Source organism: Liolophura sinensis, chromosome 8 (assembly GCF_032854445.1).
Source record: "Liolophura sinensis isolate JHLJ2023 chromosome 8, CUHK_Ljap_v2, whole genome shotgun sequence".
In the NCBI taxonomy this organism is placed as follows: Eukaryota; Metazoa; Mollusca; class Polyplacophora; order Chitonida; family Chitonidae; genus Liolophura; species Liolophura sinensis.
This window is the reverse complement of record NC_088302.1, coordinates 2,342,235-2,366,722: the sequence shown is the minus strand read 5'-3', so window position 1 is coordinate 2,366,722 and position 24,488 is coordinate 2,342,235. Positions and strand designations below refer to the sequence as shown.

Genomic DNA, 24,488 nt, shown 5'->3' with positions numbered 1-24,488 from the left:
TTTCATGAACAGGTCTTAAGCTCATGATTCATTAGACTTATGATCTTCATTTTGATCACGTGAATAACCTCAGTGACTTTACCTTTGGTGTCATGATCATCTGGTTCAGTTGTTGTATCTAACGGAACCACTCCTGAAGAGCTCACAGTCCCATAGCTGAAGAAGAAGGATGACAAGGGTGTTTCAATCAGTACTATTCATATTTGTGTGCCTATATTCTACCATCAAGTATCAGAATTCAATACTTCAGTTATGTCAGTTCATTCAGTTTCATGTTCTTTATCAGCTCACTGATTATTCATGAATGATATCTGTACTTTTGTAGCAACAGTAGTTAAAATGTTCAATACAATGTATGCACATCCATATTTTGTGAAAAATGATAAAAAAACATAAAAAGAAGTCATGCGAGTCCAAAATTGAAATATGTAAACCACACCAAACATTCAGTTGTCAGCATGCAGGCTACAAGAACTGGGTTATGTTTATACTCTATATTTAAATGTATTTACAAAGGAAGGGACTATCAAGGGTTGGATATGAACCCATGTCTGCATATATAGCCAAGTCTCTAAAATTAATACCTGTGGTTGAGTGCTTCCTGTCTGAGATTCTCATTCACAGGGTGTAAAGGTGGGAGACTGCTGAAGGCATTAGTGGTAAGTGAAGAGCTGAAACCACAGAGCTACCACATTATGTACACACCGACCAGTGCTAAGTGAAAGGTGTGCCACACTATTACACAACCATACAGCCAAAACAAATTTGACAAAAACAAGCACAAGTAAGAGAAGTGGGCCATCTCATCTCCACAACAAATTTGACAAAACCAAGCACAAGAGGAGTGGGCCATCTCATCTCCACAACAAATTTGACAAAACAAGCACAAGTAAGAGGTCTGTGCCACCTCATCTCCGAAACAAATTTGACAAAACCAAGCACAAGTAAGATGAGTGGACCACCTCATCTCCAAAACAAATGTGACAAAACCAAGCACAAGTAAGAGAAGTGGGCCACTTCATCTCCAAAACATATTTGACAAAACCAAGCACAAGTAAGACGGCTGGGCCACCTCAACCCCAAAACAAATTTGACAAAACCAAGCACAAGTAAGAGGGCCGAGCCACCTCATCTCCACAACAAATTTGACAAAACCAAGCACAAGTAAGTGGACTGGGCCACCTCATCTCCAAAACAAATGTGACAAAACCCAGCACAAGTAAGAGCACTGGGCCCCCTCATCTCCAAAACAAATTTGACAAAACCAAGCACAAGTAAGAGAAGTGGGCCACCTCATCTCCAAAACAAATTTGACAAAACCAAGCACAAGTAAGAGCACTGGGCCAACTCATCTTCAAAACAAATTTGACAAAACCAAGCACAAGTAAGAGGGCCGAGCCACCTCATCTCCACAACAAATTGGACAAAACCAAGCACAAGTAAGAGAAGTGGGCCACCTCATCTCCAAAACAAATTTGACAAAACCAAGCACAAGTAAGAGCACTGGGCCAACTCATCTTCAAAACAAATTTGACAAAACCAAGCACAAGTAAGAGGGCTGGGCCACCTCATCTCCACAACAAATTTGACAAAACCAAGCACAAGTAAGAGGAGTGGGCCACCTCATCTCCAAAACAAATGTGACAAAACCAAGCACAAGTAAGAGAAGTGGGCCACCTCATCTCCAAAACAAATTTGACAAAACCAAGCACAATTAAGACGGCTATGCCACCTCATCTCCACAACAAATTTGACAAAACCAAGCATAGGTAAGTGGACTGGACCACCTCATCTCCAAAACAAATCTGACATAGCCAAGCACAAGTAAGAGCACTGGGCCACCTCATCTCCAAAACAAATCTGACAAAACCAAACACAAGTAAGAGAAGTGGGCCACCTCATCTCCAAAACAGATTTGACAAAACCAAGTACAAGTAAGATGAGTGGGCCACCTCATCTCCAAAACAAATCTGACATAGCCAAGCACAAGTAAGAGCACTGGGCCACCTCATCTCCAAAACAAATCTGACAAAACCATGCACAAGTAAGAGCACTGGGTCATCTCATCTCCACAACAAATTTGACAAAACCAAACACAAGTAAGTGGACTGGGCCACCTCATCTCCAAAACAAATTTGACAAAACCAAGCACAAGACGGCTGGACCACCTCATCTCCAAAACAAATTTGACAAAACCAAACTGAAGTTAGACGGCTGGGCCACCTCATCTCCGAAACATATTTGACAAAACCAAGCACAAGTAAGAGCAATGGGCCACCTCATCTCCACAACAAATTTGACAAAACCAAGCACAAGTAAGATGAGTGGGCCACCTCATCTCCAAAACAGATTTGACAAAACCAAGCACAAGTAAGACGGCTGGGCCACCTCATCTCCACAACAAATCTGACATAGCCAAGCACAAGAAAGAGCACTGGGTCATCTCATCTCCAAAACAAATTTGACATAGCCAAGCACAAGTAAGAGCACTGGGCCACCTCATCTCCAAAACAAATCTCACAAAACCATGCACAAGAGGACTGGGTCATCTCATCTCCAAAACAAATTTGACAAACCAAGCACAAGTAAGAGGACTGGGCCACCTAATCTCCAAAACAAATTTGACAAAACCCAGCACAAGTAAGAGGGCTTGGCCACCTCATCTCCAAAACAAATTTGACAAAACCAAGCACAAGTAAGACGGCTGGGCCACCTTCTCTCCAAACAAATTTGACAAAACCAAGCACAAGTAAGAGGACTGGGCCACCTCATCTCCAAAACAAATTTGACAAAACCAAGCAAAAGTAAATGCAAAGACTATTTCTTTACAAGCTCCTATGATTATAATATAGTAATGCATATGTACAAATCATGTTTTCACACTCCCACAGTTGTAAACAGTCAACACTGTAATAAAGATACATGTTATTGTTGTTCTAGATCCAAAGAATTTATTTATTTATTTGACTGGACTTTTACGTCTTACTCAATGATAGATCCAAAAGAGGTCACACTTGTACATGCACAAGTAGTTAGTGAAATAACAAGTTCGACAGTTATTCATTATATATGTCTTAGATCATGTTTTTTTGAACATTATGAGGGAAAGGGGGTGGGGGGCATGGTTTTTTCCTCTGAATGGAAAGGTTGATGTCCTACACCATGTAATGACGGATGTTCTAGATCATGGAAAGGTGGGTGTTCTAGATCACAGGGTTATGTGTGTTCTAGATCATGGGGATATGTGTGTTCTAGATCATGGGGATATGTGTGTTCTAGATCATGGGGATATGTGTGTTCTAGATCATGGGGTTATGTTTGTTCTAGATTATGGGATATGTGTGTTCTAGATCACAGCATTATGTGTTTCTAGATCACAGGGTTATGTGTGTTCTAGATCATGAGGTTATGTGTGTTCTAGATCATGGGGATATCCTAGATCATGGGGATATGTGTGTTCTAAATCATGGGGTTATGTGTGTTCTAGATCATGGGGTTATGTGTGTTCTAGATCATGGGGATATGGGTGTTCTAGATCACAGGAATATGGGTGTTTTAGATCATGGGGATATGTTTGTTCTAGATCATGGGAATATGTGTGTTCTAGATCATGGGAATATGGGTGTTCTAGATCACGGGAATATGGGTGTTCTAGAGCATGGGGATATGGGTGGTCTAGATCACGGGGTTATGTGCGTTTTACATCATGGGGATATGTGTGTTCTAGATCATGGGGTTATGTGTGTTCAAGATCACAGGAATATGGGTGTTCTACATATGGGGATATGTGTGTTCTAGATCATGGGGATATGGGTATTCAAGATCACAGGGTTATGTGTGTTCAAGATCACAGGGTTATGGGTGTTGTAGATCATGGAGTTATCTGTATTCTAGATCAATGCATCAGGAAGTGATGCTTGTTTTTATCCCAGGAGACCAGGGATGATTTGTAGATCACTGAGTCATGTTTGTATATGTACATTATGGGATCTGGGTTTCAGAGTGAATCACTGGATCGTGTCTGTTTTATAGTATGACGCCATTGCCGGACTCAGATCATATTTGATCTTTTGCTTACGTTTCTGATGGTTTGACAGGCTCAGGAACAAGGTTGTGAAAATCTGTTGGAATATTCTTTTTGGCTGATTCTAAGATTCGGTTCACTTGGTACTTTTCCTGCAGTAAAGATTGAAAATTGTAGTAAGTACATGTACATATAACACCATGCCAGTTTCTGTCAGCTCTAAGTCTTCAGTGTAGTACAATGACATTGTTAAGTTTTCAAGAAAACGTCTTTGTAGAATTTACTTTTAATAAAGAACAATAAAGCCAACATATCTTGTAATTATTACATTATGAAGAATGAAGAATACCACGTTTCAAATTCAATATGTTAAAAATGCAGAATAGTGTCCTTTTTGTAACAATTTTACATTACCAGGTAGATCAATCCACAAAAAATAACTGGCACATGGGTCAGTACATACAATATTGATGATTACCTGAAAACAGTTACATTAATCATCTGAATTAAGTTCTACGGTGTAGTACGCTGGCACCCAGTGATATATTACTGTTTATCATACAGCACTGTATTTCAAACACTCCGAGTCATAATCTTATTTAATGATACATCATGAACATGATTATCACACATGTGTCATGTAATATAATGTAATAGTGGTAGAAGCACCAGATGAGAAAGAACCACATGTACATATCACACCAGAATCTTACCATAATATTATGTCAAATAGGAAACCTACCCTTCTGATGGCCAGCTTGACATCTGAAGGAATGTCTGGAATGATGTAGGCTAGCAGAAATTTGACCACAAACACGATGTGCTGAAGGGAAAATGTAGTAAATCATTACTGCTCATCCTCACGTGCTGCTAATTAGCATGTTTGAACTACATGTATATACAAGTATACACAAAGTTGTCTATAATCTCTGCATTGTCAAGGTACATTATCATTACATCAGGACATGATCATGTCACAGTACGTTATCACCATATTGGGACAAGATCATGCCATGATACATTATCCTTACATCAGCACATGATCATGTCAAGGTACGTTATCACTACATCAGCACATGATCATGTCATGGTACATTATCATTACATCTGGACATGATCATGTCATGGTACATTATCACTACATCAGCACATGATCATGTCAAGGTACGTTATCACTACATCAGCACATGATCATGTCAAGGTACGTTATCACTACATCAGGACATGATCATGTCATGGTACGTTATCATTACATCAGCACATGATCATGTCATGGTACATTATCATTACATCAGGGCATGATCATGTCATGGTATGTTATCACTACATCAGCACATGATCATGTCACTGTACATTATCATTACACCAGGACATGATCATGCCATGGTACGTTATCACTACATCAGCACATGATCATGACATGGTACGTTATCATTACACCAGGACATGATCATGTCATGGTACGTTATCATTACACCAGGACATGATCATGCCATGGTACGTTATCATTACACCAGGACATGATCATGTCATGGTACGTTATCATTACAGCAGAACATGATCATGCCATGGTACATTATCATTACACCAGGACATGATCATGCCATGGTACGTTATCATTACACCAGGACATGATCATGCCATGGTACGTTATCATTACACCAGGACATGATCATGCCATGGTACGTTATCACTACATCAGCACATGATCATGTCATGGTACGTTATCATTACATCAGGACATGATCATGCCATGGTACATTATCACTACATCAGCACATGATCATGACATGGTACATTATCATTACATCAGCACATGATCATGTCATGATACATTGTCATTACATCAGGACATGATCATGCCATGGTACGTTATCACTACAGCAGGACATGATCATGTCATGGTACATTATCATTACATCAGGGCATGATCATGTCATGGTACATTATCATTACATCAGGACATGATCATGTCATGGTACATTATCATTACATCAGGGCATGATCATGTCATGGTACATTATCATTACATCAGCACATGATCATGTCATGGTACGTTATCACTACATCAGCACATGATCATGACATGGTACGTTATCCTTACATCAGGACATGATCAAGTCATGGTACGTTATCACTACAGCAGGACAACATCATGTCATGGTACATTATCATTACATCAGGACAACATCATGTCATGGTACATTATCATTATATCAGCACACGATCAAGTTATGGTATGTTATCATTACACCAGGACATGATCATGCCATGATACGTTATCACTACATCAGCACATAATCATGACATGGTAAGTTATCATTACATCAGGACATGATCATGCCATGGTACATTATCACTACATCAGGATGTGATCACATGATCATTGTACATTACCCATGTAACTGACCATGCCAGATTATCATGAATCATATTCTGCTATATTATCATTACATCAAGATATGATCACATCATGGTGCATTATCCACGTAACTGGTCATGCTGCATTATTATGGATCATATAATGCTACATTATCATACCATGCTACATTATCATACCATGCTACATTATTACTTTTCATGTTACCAAGTCAGGTGATAACTAACCCACCTCAAATAAAATGACGACCCAGAGTTTGTGGTAAGAGCTGAACTGGCTGCCCCAGCTGGATGTGAAGGCTATCAGGAAAGAGTTGGACACCACTCCAAAAATGTTAAGGAAGTTCAGAATGGAGTACCACATCCCTGGAAGAAACACACAAATCAAACAATCAGGACATTTCTCACAATATTATACCAAAAAAAATAATAACCCACTGCTAAAATGTATCTCTCAGTGAAATGTATGTTCACATTTGTCAGCAAATGTCGTACATTGGTAAATATGTTATAGCTCTGTGTAATACACCAGCATCACTTCTTCAAATTTAATTTTGAAAAAAATACATGTTTGTTGGCATATTGGAATAAATGGGACTTGGCACCCATGTGAAAAGATAATTTCTCTCATTTTAGGATAGAGTTACAGAGAAAATGAAACATACATGCAACTACAGACAGGTCACAAAAAAAAAAAAAGAAGACAAATACTAGTTTTGTAGAAGATCTTTAGGAACACTTCTATGAAAAATTGAATGCCACAGTACTAGTGTCAGCTGTTTTTGAGAGGAGATTTTCCAACGAAAATGTGCATATTAATGCAACTGAGCGGCCATAAGATGCTTCCCTTAACCTTGCATAAATCTGGAAGAATCTAGTCAAATTACTAGGATATTATTCTGTAGCTACATGTAACCTATTAAGTACTAAATTTTTTAGAGAGTCTCAGAAAATGAACTACAAACAACAGTACAGCAGTACATGGTATAGAAAATATACTGCGCTGTAGGGGGCAGGGCTAATGCAGTAAATACTGCAAGACTGTGTGTGTATCGTGACATGCAGGATGCAGTGAGCTCATAAGGAGCGGTAAACTCTGGGTTACAACATCTGTAGTGATATATGTGATTTCAACATGCATTGCAAAGAGGTGTCTTGAAACTTTCTGAGAGAGAGAGAGAGAGAGAGAGATGCTAAAGGCAGTACAAATCAAAGCAACTGCATGAAAAATTACAGCACCTTCTTTTTGAATATATGACATATACATGCATACCTGTTTCATCTAAAATAGATTGATCGATTGATTGAGGTTTCACTCTGTCCATGGAGCAAAAAAACTTGTGATCTGCATACAAATTTGTAACTAGTACTCCTAATTTCAAAGTTGATGAAAAAGATGATTTCCTACGTGTAAGTTTACAACAGAGCTAAGGAGGTTCTAGTGACCAACTTAAATGTATTTACAAAGTTTGATATGGCACAATTGTGACTGCCTAACATACATGTAGATACTGTAATAAAATATAAATAATAAGTATGGCTAGAGATTATAAATATAGGCTATAAAATAGTTATTTCACACATTTGTGTGCAAATTGGTTTCCATAAATGGGTTGAGTTTCACACATTTCACCTCAGGGTTACAGCGCTATGATATCAGGCAGCTACACATGGGGTGCCTACAAGTCTGCCCCAAGGGGGGTGGTGCGCAGTGGCTGCCCCCGTCACATCCACTTACCCGTCCCCCTACATCAGGCGATAGCAGATCACCTGTAAACACTCTAGGACTATCAGAGAGCAATCAGAACTTATCAAGTGAAATGAAAGGCAATTAGCCTCCCCCTCCCATACATCACCATACACTCAATGATGATTATTGCAAACACATGCACAGTGTTTATGTGAAGGCTTTTAGCTCTTAGCAAGCAGTCTGTGGGGCTGCTCTCTAAAGATTGCATGAATACGTCTATAACCCACAGAAGTCTTCAATTTTGGTCCCAAAATCAAAAGCACAGGAAATTCTAATCTATGCTGCAAAAAAAAAAAGGTAGTTCCTTATCTGAGCTGGCTGGTATATCCGTACCGGATGTCATGTACATTCGTATATCATACATGTCTATTATTACAACCTGACCCCTCCCCCGGAATTATCACCGGTGTCAATAAAAATGAATTTACAATTTACATTATATATGTACATTTACAAATGACAGAGCTTAGGTCAATTTTTTATCAACTGCAGGATGTACATGTACTGTACCAAAAGTATTTGAAGCTGGAGTGGAATGACCTTGACCTTGAGATTTCATTCCTGCTGATGTGCATGATATCACTACATGCAATACTCAACTGTCTTGATCAACTAGATGTGAATGATATCACTACATGTGCAAATACTCAACTGTCTTGATTAACCAGAAGTGCATGATATCACTACATGTGCAAATACTCAACTGTCTTGATCAACTAGATGTGCATGATGTCACTACATGTGCAAATATTCAACTGTCTTAATTAACTAAAAGTGCATGATATCACTACATGTGCAAATATTCAACTGTCTTGATCAACTAGATTTGCATGTTATCACTGCATGTGTAAATGCGCAATTGACAGCAACCTTTCACATTCCATGGTGTAATAACATGTATTTAGGGAATGTATGTACCTTCCCAGTAGCTGATAGTTCATGCTCATTTCACTGTACACAGGGAATAACTGTCAGATTATTGATGCTACAAACTGTACATCACAGAACAATTTATTCACTTGTATTTATGTCATAGGTTGATGGATGAAGGCATTAAACCAGAGTGTTTGGAGTAATTCTTGTATGTGACAAATGTTCTAACTTAAACTGAATTAATGCGCACTCCCATGTACATGCAACTATTAAAGGAGGATATATATCCAAGCCTACGATCTCAATGGCTCAGGGAGAGGGGGCCATTGCCAGACGGATTCTTCGTATCAGCCAGGACGCATTGGTCCTCTGCATCAGTCAGGCCTATCCTGTGACTATGAGCCAGGCCTATCCTGCAACTATAACCCAGGCCGAACCTGTGCATCAGCCAGGCAGGTCTCAATTCCCAGAGAAAACAGAAATCTTCAACACTAAGTCTGATTACAGCAGGCTTCATGTAAATGTATTAATTACGTTAGGCATGCACTCACTGCATGTAATAACAAAGGCAGTCTTTTACACCAATATTTTAGTGCATTACAACATTTATTACATGTTATATAAATATATATACATGTACATGTACCAAGTGCCACAACTTGAAGAAGGATTAATTTCCCCAGGAAGCAGAGTTAACTCAAGACGTGTATATACAGTATGCATGTACTACCCATTATAAATGCCACTGTGAAGGCATCAACTATTTAGGGTGCTGGCAAATTTATCACTATCTATTAAATCTGTGAACATTTTATTTGGAGTAATAATCTGTGTAGATCTATTAATTATCTTGTAACATGGACAATTTTATGATTGACTCCAGAGAAGGAAGGGTATAAAAAAAAATCCACCTGCCAGTTTTCTCTGGCAGGACCACCATCCCTTCTCCAATGAGAGAAGATTGTAACTGATATACCCACTAACCCTACACTGATTACCACCAGGCTAAGAAAACAAATAGCATAAGGATGTGAGGCATAACACAGTATTTGCCTATTTAATGACAGAGAGAGAGACCTATCAAGCTATGGTAACATATGGATCAAGTGACATGAACAGCTAGCATCTCTAACCACTGTGTTGTCACCATAACCTCATACCACACACTCATACTCCTTGACATCGCAAGTACCGGTCTACCTTCAGCCTAGCATCTCTAACCACTGTGTTGTCACCATAACCTCATACCACACACTCATACTCCTTGACATTGCACTACCAGTCTACCTTCAGCTAACATCTCTAACCACTGTGTTGTCACAATAACCTCATACCACACACTCATACTCCTTGACATTGCACTACCAGTCTACCTTCAGCTAACATGTCTAACCACTGTGTTGTCACCATAACTTCATACCACACACTCATTCTCCTTGACATCGCAGTACCAGTCTACCTTCAGATAACATGTCTAACCACTGTGTTGTCACAATAACCTCATACCACACACTCATACTCCTTGACATTGCACTACCAGTCTACCTTCAGCTAACATGTCTAACCACTGTGTTGTCACCATAACTTCATACCACACACTCATTCTCCTTGACATCGCAGTACCAGTCTACCTTCAGATAACATGTCTAACCACTGTGTTGTCACAATAACCTCATACCACACACTCATACTCCTTGACATTGCACTACCAGTCTACCTTCAGCTAACATGTCTAACCACTGTGTTGTCACCATAACTTCATACCACACACTCATTTCTCCTTGACATTGCAGTACCAGTCTACCTTCAGCTAACATGTCTAACCACTGTGTTGTCACCTTAACTTCATACCACACACTCATACTCCTTGACATTGCACTACCAGTCTACCTTCAGCTAACATGTCTAACCACTGTGTTGTCACAATAACCTCATACCACACACTCAAACTCCTTGACATTGCAGTACCAGTCTACCTTCAGCTAGCATCTCTAACCACTGTGTTGTCACAATAACCTCATACCACACACTCAAATTCCCTGACATCGCAGTACCGGTCTACCTTCAGCTAACATGTCTAACCACTGTGTTGTCACCATAACCTCATACCACACACTCAAAATTCCCTGACACTGCAGTACCGGTCTACCTTCAGCTAACATCTCTAACCACTGTGTTGTCACAATAACCTCATACCACACACTCATACTCCTTGACATCGCAGTACCGGTCTACCTTCAGATAACATGTCTAACCACTGTGTTGTCACAATAACCTCATACCACACACTCATACTCCTTGACATCGCAGTACCGGTCTACCTTCAGATAACATCTCTAACCACTGTGTTGTCACCTTAACTTCATACCACACACTCAAATTCCCTGACACTGCAGAGTACCGGTCTACCTTCAGATAACATGTCTAACCACTGTGTTGTCACCATAACCTCATACCACACACTCATACTCCTTGACATCGCAGTACCGGTCTACCTTCAGATAACATGTCTAACCACTGTGTTGTCACAATAACCTCATACCACACACTCATACTCCTTGACATCGCAGTACCGGTCTACCTTCAGATAACATCTCTAACCACTGTGTTGTCACCTTAACTTCATACCACACACTCAAATTCCCTGACACTGCAGTACCGGTCTACCTTCAGATAACATGTCTAACCACTGTGTTGTCACCATAACTTCATACCACACACTCATTCTCCTTGACATTGCAGTACCGGTCTACCTTCAGCTAACATGTCTAACCACTGTGTTGTCACCATAACTTCATACCACACACTAACACTCCTTGACATTGCAGTACCGGTCTACCTTCAGATAACATGTCTAACCACTGTGTTGTCACCTTAACTTCATACCACACACTCATACTCCTTGACATCGCAGTACCAGTCTACCTTCAGATAACATGTCTAACCACTGAGTTGTCACCATAACCTCATACCACACACTCAAACTCCTTGACATCGCAGTACCGGTCTACCTTCAGCTAACATGTCTAACCACTGTGTTGTCACCATAACTTCATACCACACACTCAAACTCCTTGACATCGCAGTACCGGTCTACCTTCAGCTAACATGTCTAACCACTGTGTTGTCACCATAACTTCATACCACACACTCATACTCCTTGACATCGCAGTACCAGTCTAACTTCAGATAACATGTCTAACCACTGTGTTGTCACCATAACTTCATACCACACACTCAAACTCCTTGACATCGCAGTACCGGTCTACCTTCAGCTAACATGTCTAACCACTGTGTTGTCACCATAACTTCATACCACACACTCATACTCCTTGACATCGCAGTACCAGTCTACCTTCAGATAACATGTCTAACCACTGAGTTGTCACCATAACCTCATACCACACACTCAAACTCCTTGACATCGCAGTACCGGTCTACCTTCAGCTAACATGTCTAACCACTGTGTTGTCACCATAACTTCATACCACACACTCAAACTCCTTGACATCGCAGTACCGGTCTACCTTCAGCTAACATGTCTAACCACTGTGTTGTCACCATAACTTCATACCACACACTCATACTCCTTGACATCGCAGTACCAGTCTACCTTCAGATAACATGTCTAACCACTGTGTTGTCACCATAACTTCATACCACACACTCAAACTCCTTGACATCGCAGTACCGGTCTACCTTCAGATAACATCTCTAACCACTGTGTTGTCACCTTAACTTCATACCACACACTCAAATTCCCTGACACTGCAGTACCGGTCTACCTTCAGATAACATGTCTAACCACTGTGTTGTCACCATAACTTCATACCACACACTAACACTCCTTGACATTGCAGTACCGGTCTACCTTCAGATAACATGTCTAACCACTGTGTTGTCACCTTAACTTCATACCACACACTCATACTCCTTGACATCGCAGTACCAGTCTACCTTCAGATAACATGTCTAACCACTGAGTTGTCACCATAACCTCATACCACACACTCAAACTCCTTGACATCGCAGTACCGGTCTACCTTCAGCTAACATGTCTAACCACTGTGTTGTCACCATAACTTCATACCACACACTCAAACTCCTTGACATCGCAGTACCGGTCTACCTTCAGCTAACATGTCTAACCACTGTGTTGTCACCATAACTTCATACCACACACTCATACTCCTTGACATCGCAGTACCAGTCTACCTTCAGATAACATGTCTAACCACTGTGTTGTCACCATAACTTCATACCACACACTCAAACTCCTTGACATCGCAGTACCGGTCTACCTTCAGCTAACATGTCTAACCACTGTGTTGTCACCATAACTTCATACCACACACTCAAACTCCTTGACATCGCAGTACCAGTCTACCTTCAGATAACATGTCTAACCACTGTGTTGTCACCATAACTTCATACCACACACTCATACTCCTTGACATTGCAGTACCAGTCTACCTTCAGCTAACATGTCTAACCACTGAGTTGTCACCATAACCTCATACCACACACTCATACTCCTTGACATCGCAGTACCGGTCTACCTTCAGATAACATGTCTAACCACTGTGTTGTCACCATAACTTCATACCACACACTCATACTCCTTGACATCGGAGTACCAGTCTACCTTCAGATAACATGTCTAACCACTGTGTTGTCACCATAACTTCATACCACACACTCATACTCCTTGACATCGGAGTACCAGTCTACCTTCAGCTAACATGTCTAACCACTGTGTTGTCACCATAACTTCATACCACACACTCATACTCCTTGACATCGCAGTACCAGTCTACCTTCAGCTAACATGTCTAACCACTGTGTTGTCACCATAACTTCATACCACACACTCATTCTCCTTGACATTGCAGTACCAGTCTACCTTCAGCTAACATGTCTAACCACTGTGTTGTCACCATAACTTCATACCACACACTCAAACTCCTTGGCATCGCAGTACCAGTCTACCTTCAGATAACATGTCTAACCACTGTGTTGTCACCATAACTTCATACCACACACTCATACTCCTTGACATCGGAGTACCAGTCTACCTTCAGCTAACATGTCTAACCACTGTGTTGTCACCATAACCTCATACCACACACTCATTCTCCTTGACATCGCAGTACCGGTCTACCTTCAGCTAACATGTCTAACCACTGTGTTGTCACCTTAACTTCATACCACACACTCATACTCCTTGACATCGCAGTACCAGTCTACCTTCAGATAACATGTCTAACCACTGAGTTGTCACCATAACCTCATACCACACACTCAAACTCCTTGACATCGCAGTACCGGTCTACCTTCAGCTAACATGTCTAACCACTGTGTTGTCACCATAACTTCATACCACACACTCATACTCCTTGACATTGCAGTACCAGTCTACCTTCAGCTAACATGTCTAACCACTGTGTTGTCACCATAACTTCATACCACACACTCATACTCCTTGACATTGCACTACCAGTCTACCTTCAGCTAACATGTCTAACCACTGTGTTGTCACCATAACTTCATACCACACACTCAAACTCCTTGACATCGCAGTACCAGTCTACCTTCAGCTAACATGTCTAACCACTGTGTTGTCACCATAACTTCATACCACACACTCATACTCCTTGACATCGCAGTACCGGTCTACCTTCAGCTAACATGTCTAACCACTGTGTTGTCACCATAACTTCATACCACACACTCATACTCCTTGACATCGGAGTACCAGTCTACCTTCAGCTAACATGTCTAACCACTGTGTTGTCACCATAACTTCATACCACACACTCATACTCCTTGACATCGCAGTACCGGTCTACCTTCAGCTAACATGTCTAACCACTGTGTTGTCACCATAACCTCATACCACACACTCAAATTCCCTGACACTGCAGTACCGGTCTACCTTCAGCTAACATGTCTAACCACTGTGTTGTCACCATAACTTCATACCACACACTCAAACTCCTTGACATCGGAGTACCAGTCTACCTTCAGCTAACATGTCTAACCACTGTGTTGTCACCATAACTTCATACCACACACTCATTCTCCTTGACATTGCAGTACCAGTCTACCTTCAGCTAACATGTCTAACCACTGTGTTGTCACCATAACTTCATACCACACACTCATTCTCCTTGACATCGCAGTACCAGTCTACCTTCAGATAACATGTCTAACCACTGAGTTGTCACCATAACCTCATACCACACACTAACACTCCTTGACATTGCAGTACCAGTCTACCTTCAGATAACATGTCTAACCACTGTGTTGTCACCATAACTTCATACCACACACTAACACTCCTTGACATTGCAGTACCGGTCTACCTTCAGCTAACATGTCTAACCACTGTGTTGTCACCATAACTTCATACCACACACTCATTCTCCTTGACATTGCAGTACCAGTCTACCTTCAGATAACATGTCTAACCACTGTGTTGTCACCATAACTTCATACCACACACTCATACTCCTTGACATTGCAGTACCAGTCTACCTTCAGATAACATGTCTAACCACTGTGTTGTCACCATAACTTCATACCACACACTCAAACTCCTTGACATCGCAGTACCGGTCTACCTTCCTACTCCTATTTAATTCATACCCAATCATATGCAATCTGTGCAGGGAGCAAATCCATGCAGTCAGCCAAGAGAGGAGATGGGTATACACAGGAGATCAGGTAATGGACAGAGGAGATCAGGTAATGGACGGAAGGAAACAATTAAAGGACAGAGGAGGTTTGTGGACAGAGGAGATCAGGTAATGGACAGAGGAGGTAACGGACAGAGGAGATCAGGCATGGACAGAAGAAAGCAGGTAATTGACAGAGGAGGTAACGGACAGAGGAGATCAGGTATGGACAGAGGAAAACAGGTAATGGACAGAGGAGATCAGGTAATGGACAGAGGAGATCAGGTAATGGACAGAGGAGGTAACGGACAGAGGAGATCAGGTATGGACAGAGGAAAGCAGGCAATTGACAGAGGAGGTAACGGACAGAGGAGATCAGGTATGGACAGAGGAAAACAGGTAATGGACAGAGGAGATCAGGTAATGGACAGAGGAGATCAGGTAATGGACAAAGATCAGGTAATGGACAGAGGAGGTAACGGACAGAGGAGATCAGGTATGGACAGAGGAAAGCAGGCAATTGACAGAGGAGGTAACGGACAGAGGAGATCAGGTATGGACAGAGGAAAACAGGTAATGGACAGAGGAGATCAGGTAATGGACAGAGATCAGGTAATGGATACAGTAACACAGGTAATGGACAGAGGAGATCAGGTAATGGACAGAGATAAGGTAATGGACAAAAGAAAACAGGTAATGGACAAATGAGATCAGGTAATGGACAGAGATCAGGTAATGGACAGAGTAAAACAGGTAATAGAGAGAGGAGATCAGGTAATGGAGAGAGGAGATCAGGTGACGCACAGAAGAGATCAGGTAATGGAGAAAGGAGATCAGGTAATGGAGAGAGATCAGGTGATGGATGGAGGAAAACAGGTAATGGAGAGATACAATTGGGTAATGGACAGAGGAAAAAAGGTAATGGACAGAGGAGATCAGGTAATGCATGGAGAAAATTTGAAACTCACCCAGATCCTGAGCGATAAATGCAACTGGACGCCTGTACCACCAGAGAATCCGTCTCGCATCCACCCGAATGTCAATGAGCAATGTTACCAGGGCAAGAAGGGGAGCCAGCGGGAAGGAAGCTGCAAACAGCTACAAAATAAACATTCACTAAGGTAACTAACAACATTAACAGCTTTAGCACTTAAACAAACTACTTCTTTGATCAACTGCTTATGTTATGAAGCCTATTTGCTTCTGTGTAACTCCGCAAGCAAATGTTCCACCACAACATCGTACGTGTACTTACTGGATAATTACTGTAGTTTAGGTTTACCAGGAGGTAGCTATACGTGTTCATATTGAATAATTACTGTAGTTTAGGTTTACCAGGAGGTAGCCATACGTGTTCATATTGGATAATTACTGTAGTTTAGGTTTACCAGACGGTAGCTATACGTGTACATATTGGATAATTACTGTAGTTTAGGTTTACCAGAAGGTAGCTATACGTGCACATATTGGATAATTACTGTAGTTTAGGTTTACCAGAAGGTAGCTATACGTACATATTGGATAATTACTGTAGTTTATGTTTACTAGGTGGTAGCTATACATGTTCATATTGGATAATTACTGTAGTTTAGGTTTACCAGGAGGTAGCTATACGTGTTCATATTGGATAATTACTGTAGTTTAGGTTTACCAGGAGGTAGCCATACGTGTTCATATTGGATAATTACTGTAGTTTAGGTTTACCAGAAGGTAGCTATACGTGTACATATTGGATAATTACTGTAGTTTAGGTTTACCAGAAGGTAGCTATACGTACATATTGGATAATTACTGTAGTTTAGGTTTACTAGGAGGTAGCTATACATGTTCTTATTGGACAATTACTGTAGTTTTTGTTTATTAGGTGGTAGCTATACATGTTCTTATTGGATAATTACTGTAGTTTATGTTTACCAGAAGGTAGCTATACATGTTCATATTGAATAATTACTGTAGTTTATGTTTACTAGGAGGTAGCTATACGTGTACATATTGGATAATTACTGTAGTTTAGGTTTACTAGGAGGTAGCTATACATGTTCTTATTGGACAATTACTGTAGTTTATGTTTATTAGGTGGTAGCTATACATGTTCTTATTGGATAATTACTGTAGTTTATGTTTACTAGGTGGTAGCTATACATGTTCATATTGGATAATTACTGTAGTTTAGGTTTACCAGGAGGTAGCTATACGTGTATATATTGGATAATTACTGTAGTTTAGGTTTACTAGGAGGTAGCTATACATGTTCTTATTGGACAATTACTGTAGTTTATGTTTATTAGGTGGTAGCTATACATGTTCTTATTGGATAATTACTGTAGTTTAGGTTTACCAGGAGGTAGCTATATGTGTTCATATTGGATAATTACCGTAGTTTATGTTTACCAGGAGGTAGCTATACATGTTCATATTGGATAATTACTGTAGTTTAGGTTTACCAGGAGGTAGCTATACGTGTACATATTGGATAATTACTGTAGTTTAGGTTTACAAGGAGGTAGCCATACGTGCACATATTGGATAATTACTGTAGTTTAGGTTTACCATAAGGTAGCTATACATGTACATATTAGATAATTACTGTAGTTTAGGTTTACCAGGAGGTAGCTATTCGTGTACATACTGGATCATTACTGTAGTTTAGGTTTACCAGGAGGTAGCTGTTCATGTACATATTAGATAATTACTGTAGTTTAGGTTTACTAGGTGGTAGCTATACATGTTCTTATCGGATAATTACTGTAGTTTAGGTTTACTAGGAGGTAGCTATTCGTGTACATACTGGATCATTACTGTAGTTTATGTTTACCAGGAGGTAGCTGTTCATGTACATATTAGATAATTACTGTAGTTTAGGTTTACCATGACGTAGCTATACATGTTCTTATTGGATAATTACTGTACTTTATGTTTACCAGAAGGTAGCTATACATGTTCATATTGGATAATTACTGTAGTTTAGGTTTACTAGGAGGTAGCTATACATGTTCATACTGGATAATTACTGTAGTTTAGGTTTACCAGGAGGTAGCTATACGTGTACATATTGGATAATTACTGTAGTTTAGGTTTACCATAAGGTAGCCGTAGAGGATAACTTTCTCTGTGTACTCTGCTAGAGTGAAGTCGCCTAGGACAGGCTTCTCTCTCTCCCTCTCCAGATACTGCTGGAAGGCCAGGCGTCGAGACCCCGCCGGGGACGCCCCCGACTCCTCGTCCACCTTATTCTTGTTCTGACCACAGCACCAGCAGCACCAGGAGGGGCGCATTCTCCACAACTTTCGAAGAAACCTGTCACAAAAATCAGGAGGAGCTAGACAGAAATCAGCTTTTAAGTAATGCATACTTACCCTTCTCAAAGACATTTCATTTCACAAAGATGGTCAGTTCATGGGTCAGGGTGTGGGAAAATAGAATGCCTGTCAACTACAGACCTCTGGCCAGTTAGTGACAGATATGCACACCACATTAAATCTGGTCAAAGAACATCTTCAACTGCTTATTGTGACTTATCCTGGAAGTTCACCCAATATATTTCTACATATTTTGAGTCTTCAGGGACACAGCTCGATGTTAAATTTACAAAAATACCAACTGAATCCAAACTAATCCAATTACATCGTTAACATATAAGCATGAACTGGTGTTTTTTTTGCTGTGGTTACTCATGCCACCTCTTGTAAAACCTGTGTTCATAGAATGTAACATTCTCAATGAGCAGACAGTCACAGACTTATCGTCATATGATATCCTTAAATAAGTCACCGACTTACAAAAATATGATATCCTTAAAGAAAGTCATGGACTTGACCCCGTTCAGACTTAATATGGTATTATGATATGCTTAAAGAAAGTCACTGACTTATGGTAATATGATATCCTTAAAGAAATTCACGGACTTACAAAAATATGATATCCTTAAAGAAAGTCATGGACTTGACCCCGTCCAGACTATTCAACATTGTTCAACTTTTGTTAACTCAACAGCAAACCGAATGTTGTTGAGGTAAGTTGAGTGTCACGCCCACACTACAAATCAGATAGGTTAACCTTGTCCAACACTGTGGTCATGTGTTCAGCTGTGTTTTTTTTTTTACCTAACTTTCGATAAATTTGAGGGAAATTTTCATCTTTCTCTCCAATAAATGAAACACATGTGCTTATTGCCATGGCCACACTCCTGTATCAACGAAACTGTCTCATCGAGAGACTAGTTTCTCTCTTTCACCTATGGCACCACCATTTTTGCCCAGGTCACAAACCTTATCAGGGTCAAGTTATTTTTACATGCCCGCTGAATGGCTGCATTCACTCAGCTTGACTCAACTTGTTGACAAAAAATACACATGCACATTTCCAAATCAACGAAGTCGGGTGATGTTGAGTGTTGTTGAACGGAGTTGAAGAGCCCCTCCAGACTACTCAACACGGTTCAACTTGTTGATTTAACTTCAAGTTGACTCCTGCTGAGTAAACAAAAGTTGAGTGATGTTTGGTAGTCTGGACAGGGCTTAATGGTAATATGATTTCCTTCAAGAGAGAAATATGAAATCGTTAAAGATAGTCACTCATCTACTCCATTCTACTGATACGGGTCAATCACTCGTTACACTATCTGCTTCATGATGAACACCAAGCAAGAAAGTTACAACTTCCTCTTTTAAGGTCTTAGGTGTGACTCGACCCAGGATTGACCTTGGACCTCCCGAAGCGGACACTCTAGCAACTGTGCTATCGCCGGCGGTCTCCTTAAAGAGAGTTTGTAACTTATGGGAATATGATATCCTCAAAGAAAGCTGCTGACACGATTATATGATATCCTGAAAGAAAGTTGCTGACTTATGGTCACATGATATCCTTAAAGAAAGTCACAGACTTACAGAAATATAACCTCAAACAAAGTCTCGTGCCCATAGTAATATGATTTCCTTAAAGAGAGTCAGTAACCTACAGTTATATGATACCCTTAAAGAAAATCACTTACTTATGGTAATATGATATCATTAAAGAAAGTCAATGATCCACAGTAATATAGTATTTTTAAAGAAAATCACTGACTCACGGTAACATATCACTAAAAAAATTTACTGATTTACAGTAATGTATCATTAAAAGAAAGTCAGTGATCTTCAGTAATCTGATACTGTCGCTGACTTTACATGATAATAAAATACATCCTAAAAGAAAGTCAGTTACGGCTAATAATCTGATATCCATAAGGAAAGACACTGACTTACGGTAATATGATATCCTTAAAGAACTTGGGGAAAGGCTTCATGATCATGAGAACGAGGATTTGGAAGGACAGCTGTGACATACAGTTGTCATCTGTGCAACCATCCACGTAGTTTCCACCCATCCCAAACACACCATTCGAATCAAAGTCTCTCTACAGGAGAAAATACATGTATACAATTTTATACAGCAAATATTATCCACAATAAACAGGACAGTCTTACGAGGTATCCAAAACCGTTGACGTTCCTTTATACTAGTATATATATATATATATATATATATATATATATATATATATATATATATATATATATATATATACTTGGAGAACCACACCTGAACTTGACCTATTGACCCCTGCTGAGCTATTGTGTGAAGTTTACAAACCAAAAACATGGCTGACAATGACCAAAAGCCCATGAAGACAAATGTGGTAGAAATCTGACCTACCCCTCTGAAGAAAGCTATGTAAAAACAAGATGTGTAGGAATTGGCAAACTGGAATCCAAAGAGTTTCATGATCAAGGCGTCATCATATGATGTTTGGGTGCGATGGTTTTCTGAAACAGGAAAACACGGCAAGGCTATCAACAAGTACTTAATGCTGGGTGCAAGACATTGAATACTAGTCATGCTAGTGCTGCAGGAAGGTTTCCATGTGCTAATGTCTTCTTGGGAAGGGAATGATATTTGTGCAAAACAAATGAGAACAGCCATGTTGGACACAAAGTCCAGATCAGACAACAATTTGTTGTTTTTACATCACACTTTAACCAACGGCTGTGTCCTCTCAGCACACAACATTAACAGTCAATTCTATCAAATGTACAATGTATATTATAAACATTCGAAAAGTTTGCCTTATTCATCATGGAACTAAAATACTGGTTTACCCACACCTGGCTAAAAAGAAAAACTGTCACCAAGTACAAGTAAAGAAGAAAAAAACGCCAGATTATTTAAAAATAATGCCTTGTTCGACATTTCATGAAGAATTCTCATTAATTTAAGAGTAATAGCAGTTTGAGCCATTGATTTAATACAGCACATAAATCTTATTTTCATCCAAAAAACTCACAGAATATATCTACACTGACTCACAGAAAACACCAACAACAAATCACATATTTTACACGTAATTTAAACTGAATTGCATGGATATGACAAACTCACCCCAATCTGTCAGCAGAACCGCCAGCTTATCGTAAATCTAAAGTAAACAAACACATCCTAATTACCCAATCATATCTCCTTCCCTCAGCACTTTGACTTGATGCTCAGTTTACAACTGAACTACCCAATCATATCTCCTTCCCTCAGCACTTTGACTTGATGCTCAGTTTACAACTGAATTACCCAATCATATCTCCTTCCCTCAGCACTTTGACTTGATGCTCAGTTTACAACTGAATTACCCAATCATATCTCCTTCCCTCAGCACTTTGACTTGATGCTCAGTTTACAAATGAATTACCCAATCATATCTCCTTCCCTCAGAACTTTGACTTGATGCTCAGTTTACAACTGAATTACCCAATCATATCTCCTTCCCTCAGAACTTTGACTTGATGCTCAGTTTACAACTGAATTACCCAATCATATCTCCTTCCCTCAGCACTTTGACTTGATGCTCAGTTTACAACTGAATTACCCAATCATATCTCCTTCCCTCAGCACTTTGACTTGATGCTCAGTTTACAACTGAATTACCCAACCATATCTCCTTCCCTCTGCAATGAATCGATGCTCACCTTACAATTACAAACATCTTCTTTACCAAATGTGTCCGTGGAATTAAACCTGTATGTAAATTTACCTTGAACTGGGACTATTGAGCTGACTCACCTATCAAGTGTTTATCATGATCCAGGATCGCAAAAGTAATTTGTAAATGTTACTGACTAAATACTTTAATTTCAACTACCGATCATCTTAATATATTTGAACTAAGTTACACATACTAAAGACTGTCATCTTTAATGTAATACTCAAGAACGCGAATTACACTGACAAACTGAAAGATAGGCCTTCCCATCAGGAGTTTACTAAATGACTCAGCGCGTAATTATTTTATTTTTACAGCATAAAAATATATTCGAACATTGGGTGCCGGCTTGCAGTCAATTTCCGTTGTTGTGTTCACAACAACGGTCTAGTTTACATGGCGATCTCCACTTCAAGTCTGGAGCCTAATTCATTTAGTTCCCCTTTTTTCACTGTAGGTATATAGCAGCATGTTTTTTCTTTTATATTCGTGCATACCACTTACTTTATATGGGAGGTTTAGTTTACTTCTCTGGTTGCCACGGGTGATATCACAGGCGCGAGACCTTATTATCTGTTGGTTCCTCCAGCTTCCAGCATCCCTTTTTATGACCCCTATGTTCTTATGCTCTTCCCAGCATCCTCCTTTGACAATACATTTCGCGCCCTTTCCACATTTCATTACTTTACTTCCTAGCAGTCATACTTCCCATATACTTGTAGATATATATTCCTGTTTGTGTGTTTTCTTCTTGTTATTTCTCCTCTTAAGGTTTTCATTTATATATGTAAATATACCCCTTAGTTATAGCATATGTGGGTTAATTGCACGCCGAGCCTTCCAAGTAAGTGTGTGTCATCAATAGCACCGTCCACATTTACATAATTGTATTTGCATGTGTCTCTGGACGGACCTGCAGTATACTGCATAGAGGTTTTGGTCCACTCCGTACTGACACGCGTGCATGTCTGGCTCTGCCACAACTTTTCCCCAAATTCAATAAAACAAATACAATATTTGTACTTAATACTGTTTTTTTTGTTCATTGTTTTTATGGTTCATAATTAATTTTTATTATTTTCTTCAGTCATAGTGCATCTTTGCTTAATTGAGCTCTGTGGCTAGGATGTAGGAGTCCTGAACATCAGTTGATTTCTACCATGAGTCATGAATGTCAGTTGATTCTACCATGACTTGTGAACATCAGTTGACTTCTACCATGAGTCATGCATGTCAGTTGATTTCTACCATGACTTGTGAACATCAGTTGATTTCTACCATGAGTCATGAACATCAGTTGATTTCTACCATGAGTCATGAACATCAGTTGACTTTTACCATGAGTCATGAATGTCAGTTGATTTCTACCATGAGTCATGAATGTCAGTTGATTTCTACCATGAGTCATGAATGTCAGTTGATTTCTACCATGACTTGTGAACATCAGCTGACTTCTACCATGGGTTATGAACATCAGTTGATTTCTACCATTAGTCATGAACATTTCTATCCATTATTTCACTGAACAGATCTCAAAGAGACAAGTTCAACATTGTGTTATTTTTAATAATAATATTCATAATAAACACATATACATGTACGTTTGAGGCACCCTTTATACAAAGGTGAGGCCGCAATGAACCAGGAGCCTTTCACCAATGTGGCTGACATGAGCTGAAGTTCAGCTCATGCTAGCTTACTTTCTAGAAGGTGGGAAGGTCTGACAGGAGCCTGCGGATGCTGTGGGTTTCCCCAGTCACTGTCCGGTATCCTCCC

The 24,488-nt window shown here is 39.9% G+C and overlaps 1 protein-coding gene across 3 annotated transcripts in view; it reads right to left on the bottom strand.

Annotated features, from left to right (window-relative positions):
* Positions 1-24,488, bottom strand: part of LOC135474125 (anoctamin-4-like) — a 52,848-nt gene that overhangs the window by 8,389 nt on the left and 19,971 nt on the right. For 2 of the 3 annotated variants that reach the window (XM_064754142.1, XM_064754143.1), the window contains exons 13-22: positions 22,121-22,157; positions 21,398-21,507; positions 20,947-21,098; positions 18,784-19,000; positions 16,672-16,801; positions 6,636-6,769; positions 4,767-4,847; positions 4,079-4,176; positions 585-671; positions 83-156 (exon numbers count right to left, since the gene is read on the bottom strand). In XM_064754142.1, coding sequence (XP_064610212.1) covers positions 83-156; positions 585-671; positions 4,079-4,176; positions 4,767-4,847; positions 6,636-6,769; positions 16,672-16,801; positions 18,784-19,000; positions 20,947-21,098; positions 21,398-21,507; positions 22,121-22,157 — 1,120 coding nt within the window. The remainder of the gene's footprint in view (positions 1-82; positions 157-584; positions 672-4,078; positions 4,177-4,766; positions 4,848-6,635; positions 6,770-16,671; positions 16,802-18,783; positions 19,001-20,946; positions 21,099-21,397; positions 21,508-22,120; positions 22,158-24,488) is intronic. The other variant, XM_064754144.1, reaches the window with a different exon arrangement.